The following is a 5,532-nucleotide window of genomic DNA, read 5'->3' as shown; positions in this document are numbered from 1 at the left end:
TAAACCTGATTTTGCAAACCAGTTGTAGAACAGGACTGCGCAAATTATGTACGCAGAAATGAACAATTTTTCGTTTAACAAAGTGGTATCAGAATTGTCAACTACTCGTATCTAGTCTTACATGTAAAAAAAGATTAAATTAGCTATTTATATAATCTGAGACGTATATAAATGTAAATATCTTACAAGAAGGAGTACAGTGGAGCGTATATATGTTCCAAGCTTCAATCTCATATTATCAAGTCTCTGATTAATTATCAATGCTATTGATAAATATTGGTGGTCTGGTAAATAATCATTCATTTAATATCACATAAATTAGTAGTGATAAAAGTTATTGGAAGTGTGGTGTAGGTAGAGATAAACAATGTATTTTATTAAACATTGAGTCAGAAAAGAGTCTAAAGAAATGTAAATAATATTTTGGAAAAAATTATCGCAAATAATCCACGTTAAATTTTACGAAAGGTAAGTCACGCAAATGTATGAGTCAGATGAAAATCAATCGTTCGCTCTAGTTCATTGAGACGTTATACCTATCATTCTTTTTCCATACATTAATTCACACACTTTCTGTTTCTCAAACGAAGAAACAAACTAGCTTGTCGAAAAGATGGCAGTTTTGCTTGATCTGAATCAAAGTCGAACAAGTGGCCTTGAGCGTCCAATTGACTTTGATTCGATAATTGACGTTCCACGATCGTTCGTTACTGGACGAAGTAAAACAGATGGATAAGTTACTATCGGTACAAGTTGAATGACGTTCCAAACAACGAATGAAGATACGGAGCCCTATGTTCGAAACATACCGTGATTCACAGTAAAATGAAATAAAACCCCAGGATTTAAATACCTGGAAACTCGGAGAAAATAGTGGACCTTGTGGATAATTTAAAAAAGTGAAAAAAATCACGTGGAAGATATTTCGATTGCATGTACAGAGTTCCGCAAGAAATATCGACGTTAAAGTCGAATAAAAGTACAACAAATTTAAGAACACTATAAAAAAGAATGATAATGTATTTCGGGTGAGTGCTGGGTTCCGTCGTAAGGTGGAAGCACGATATACGTTTTACCATTGCAACACGAATAGCTGTCAAAGATGTATGTTCGCATACTGAATTCGCGTTACATTCTGAGAGGAGGACCAGCGGAAAAGGCACAACGGTAGAACTAGCAGAGTACGATGCACCGTACGGATAACAGTCGTCCCTCTCTCTAATCCGAAACGGTCGGCATTGACAGCTCTAGTCTCGATCCAAGATAACCTCTCGACCTACTCGACAAAAGTGACAACTCTTGCCACGTACGAGACGACTATCAAGGAAAACAGACTCCAAGAGAATGGCATGTCTTTTGTTGAACCAGGAAAACGTAAATATCAAAATACCCTCGGCCGACACCATTGACGGAGTTACGTATTATTGCATCGAGGTTAGGATTGCTTCCATCCAATGGACTGTGAAGCACAGGTGAGTATTTAAAGCTCGCGTATTGTGATCGTAGTTCGCAGTTTCAAAGAGTTTCTGATACTTTCCGAATTTTGACAACCGTGACTCTTTTTTACTGAGAAAATGGTTTAACAATAGCACTTATTTTATGCGGTTATTTAACGAAATCCGTCTTAATGTAATTTATTTAAAATTTGTCATTTTCAGATTTTAGCGAATGAACAGATAGCGACATTTCCTATGCACAATATGACGTTTATCCTGAAAAAGTAATACATACACATAGTTTCATTTAAAGCTTAAGATTTATAATTTGTTTCTAAGTAATTTACAATTTCTTAATTAATTTCTGACATTTTTAATTGTTTCTTTATAATAGGCTTGTCAATACACTTTAAAAGAATTTTTAAAACTCGTGGTATTTCATAAATATTGCATCTTATGTTTACTCTGTAATATTATATTCTTTATGCGCGTTAACCTTCAGATAAGGTGAACAAATTTCTTATCCAACGTTTTAATATGGGGATTATCATTAATGAACTCATTAATTGTACTATATATATTTATTATCAAGAATATTGTACAAAATATCTCTGTTTAACTTTCTACTGTGAACAAATATAGAAAGCAGAGTTTATAAATAGGCTATGCGTATATATTAATAATATTAGTTAGGTTGTTGATTTTTTCAAAGTATCTGTACATAGATTTATAAGTAATACCTATGCTTACTATATATTTTTATTTACCATTTATTTTTTACTCCATATCTATAACACATGTGTCTGCTTATTACATTACCATTTTTATATATAAGAAAAGCCTTAAATCGTTAAGTAAATAGGTATTCTCTTTGATATTGTACTGTACATAGTTAAGATCATATTTTTCTTTTAAACTGTCAACTACTTAATATTGTATCAACAGAAATAGTAAGAGCAACTACAACTGTCCTTGTTCATTTTCCTGTTACAGGTACAATGATTTTGTTGAGCTCCACGATAAGCTTGTCCTAGAGCACTGTGTCGAAAAAGATATATTGCCACCAAAGAAGCTTATTGGCAACAAATGCGAAGCTTTTGTAGAAAAACGTAGACATAGCTTAGAAGTCTACCTGAATTCAGTTTATTATTATTTGAAAAAAGCAATGCCTAGAGAATTGGCCATGTTTCTGGATTTGCATATATACGATATATTTTTCTTACTGCAAAGTTTGGCTTTAGAATTTTGCACAGAGGGCAGCAATTTATTACAAAAGTCTAGGAGCTACACATTTAATCCAATGCAGGTGATTACAAATCTTGAAGCTTCTTACGAGCATTTGTCTTTTAGAGAAATATCTTTCTCGTAGTATCAAATATTTACTAACAACATCTTCTTTCAGTTGTACGCAATCAGTGAAAGATTGAAGCAACCTTGTCCATCGTTAGAAGTCATCAATAAAAAATATGACTTCAGTCACGTGCTAGACTTCAATTCCCATTTAACTGGTCTCACAATTGAAAGCAGCTTGGAGCCTTATAAAAACAGTAATATTTATTTGTCGTCACTTTCGTTTGAATTATCGAGCTTTAAGAATATAGAGAATCTAACTATCAATTGGCATCCGATAGATAGAATATATAATATGGGTAATCTTCGAGACACGGTTACACACTTGACAGTGAACAATACAAAGCTCAAAAATATCATTGAGCTAGCAATGTGCGAAGAAGTACACAAAATTATCAAGAACGCGAATGATTCTCACGTCTGGTTGAAGGTGAACCACCTAGACCTTAGCGACAATCGAATAGAAACCATAGACCAATCGATCAAACTATTGCCGCATATAGAGTATTTGATGTTGAATAATAATCTTCTTTCTGAAATATCGAACATCACCTTATTACCGAGACTGTCCCAGTTGTACTTGGCGTCAAACAACTTCACGACTCTGCCGAACGATTTGCATACAAAACTCGGTTACATCGTTTACATCGACTTGTCGCAAAACAAGCTAACCTCTTTGTCGAGTTTCTCGAAATTATATTCGTTGGAGGGCCTGGATGTGAGTTGTAATCGTATCGAGAAGATAGAGGAAGTAAAGAACATCGGACACCTGCCTTGTTTGGAGAATCTGAGATTGACCGGTAACCCTGTATCGACGATTATCGATTACAGAGTGAAAGTATTGGAACCATTCGGTAAAAGAGCGGCAGATATTTGTCTGGACAACGAAAAACCTAACCAAAAAGAACTAGACACCGTTTCTGTTCACCAAGCGCTTCGTATAGCGAGAGAAGGCAAATCGCCAACGTTTACCGCGTCAGACGCGCCGTTGTTCTCTGCGGAAATTCCGAGTTTATAGAAACATGCAAATTCTAATTTTAAAACGCTATTACGTTCTCTTTTTATATTCCCCTCGAAGTTCATCCGTGAAGAGAATCTTTTCAAACGCGTCTTGGACTTCATGAATATTCAGAATTCGTTAAAGATCAAGGACTCACGCAATCATACATTTTGCTTCTGAAAAACCACGCTCTTTTTAAGAAACAAAGGAATTAATTTCAATGCGATGTTACGTTTAAAACAGCGAACAAAAATGTTCGCGAAAAGGTTCTTTCGTATATAAAATTGAATTCTTATTTAAATTAATGCGAATATCGCCTATAATCTTTTTATATTGTATTTATCATGAATCAAACGCGTTCGTACTTTTTATCATCTTTTGACAAAATGATATTGATTCAGTATAATACCAAAACAATAAGCGAGTAGTTTAAACCCTAGATTCGTCCGTTGTATTTATGTAGAATAAATCCAGATATTAGAATAATTTAATACCTTCAGAGTAGTTATGAAAATTATTGTTCTTTTCGTTCGAAAATAACGTGCCACCTATCTGTATAAAAGAAACGAATTTGTAAGATTTTTCTGTGTACATAATTGCTTTTAAACTGTATATTACGCGTTAACGTCGTATATTTTTTTATACTCGACATAAATGTAAATCGAAATAATCGGATCGGTTAAATATATATACTCATTTAGGAGAGTCTGTCGTCGATACAAGTCGCAAATTAGAATTGTAATTCTTAATTAAAAAATTAAGATAAGAGATTTTACGTTACACGCAGTACGTGAACCTTAAAATTTTACTTTAAGAACCACTGTTTCGAAAGATACTATTTATTTTTTACCATGCATTTACAAATGTGTATCGCACACAAATTAAATTAATATGTGCAATAAATTGGTTTCTCAAGGATACAATAGAAATATTTAGATCAACATAATTTCTGAATATTTGTATTCAATGCAGTCGCTCGAATACCAATCTCTAATATCTATTGTTTATTGTATAAATTTTCATTCTAAAAAGTATAATAATGTTCGGTGTATCGATTTTATAATGTATAAACAAGAACTAACTATATTGTGTATATAAGATGATAGAATATTTTGTGAATAAACAACCATAAATCAATAAACTGTGATAATTTATGAACAAACCTTTTGTTAATCTCGAGTTGTATGTACTCACGCTACTGTCAATGAGTATTTGACCACTTGATGGAATTGGAGCGAAAGATTTATATTGTTCCTATGACGTAACAATTTCTAAATAAACTGCAAAAATTTCTTCTCTCAAATATTATACGATAATATATGAAAATTACATTTGTAATTTTACATTTCAAAATTGTACATATCTTATTCGTATATCTTGAGTAGCTATTGTAAGGTCACTACTGATAAGTTTACACAAGTAACACCGATTACCAGACTTATCACAAGGAGGATCCGGAACAAGACAAATGTAACGAAAGTTTCATCGATCTTCATCTACATGCATCACAAACGAAATTACTAGACCTAAAAGTTCTCCTTTAATTCTGCTAAGAAATTACATTGTTGAATAAAATGAAAAATTGGAAAAGTCGCGAGGCACACAGTAAAGGTGGTCCTATCAAGTTGCTCTTGTTTCCTCTTACTGAGATCAATGTCAAGACGATTGTTATGTAGATACGACTCAGGTTGACTGACAACAGAGAGGATCTTACCCTGAAATCGGTGCATATTTCGGAGCATCCAT

General features: G+C 33.3%; 1 protein-coding gene across 3 annotated transcripts; it reads left to right on the top strand.

The window, feature by feature from the left end:
• Positions 1–337: 337 nt before the first annotated feature.
• On the top strand, positions 338–4,841 carry LOC143152839 (nischarin). Of its 3 annotated transcripts, none has more exons than XM_076323391.1 (5): positions 338–468; positions 591–1,472; positions 2,430–2,742; positions 2,839–2,983; positions 3,068–4,839. In XM_076323391.1, exons 2-5 carry the CDS (start codon positions 1,345–1,347, stop codon positions 3,802–3,804), a joined length of 1,323 nt encoding a protein of 440 aa, XP_076179506.1. In that variant the 5' UTR covers positions 338–468; positions 591–1,344; the 3' UTR covers positions 3,805–4,839. The 3 variants fall into 3 exon arrangements, with proteins under 3 accessions (XP_076179506.1, XP_076179505.1, XP_076179504.1); XM_076323390.1 differs by adding an exon at positions 1,659–1,720 and having other exon boundaries at positions 340–468; positions 2,839–4,841; XM_076323389.1 differs by having other exon boundaries at positions 346–468; positions 2,839–4,838.
• Positions 4,842–5,532: the final 691 nt, after the last annotated feature.

The sequence above is a fragment of the Ptiloglossa arizonensis genome, chromosome 11 (assembly GCF_051014685.1).
Source record: "Ptiloglossa arizonensis isolate GNS036 chromosome 11, iyPtiAriz1_principal, whole genome shotgun sequence".
NCBI classification, from domain to species: Eukaryota; Metazoa; Arthropoda; class Insecta; order Hymenoptera; family Colletidae; genus Ptiloglossa; species Ptiloglossa arizonensis.
The sequence above is the reverse complement of the archived record's forward strand: the minus strand, read 5'-3'. Positions and strand labels throughout refer to the sequence as shown.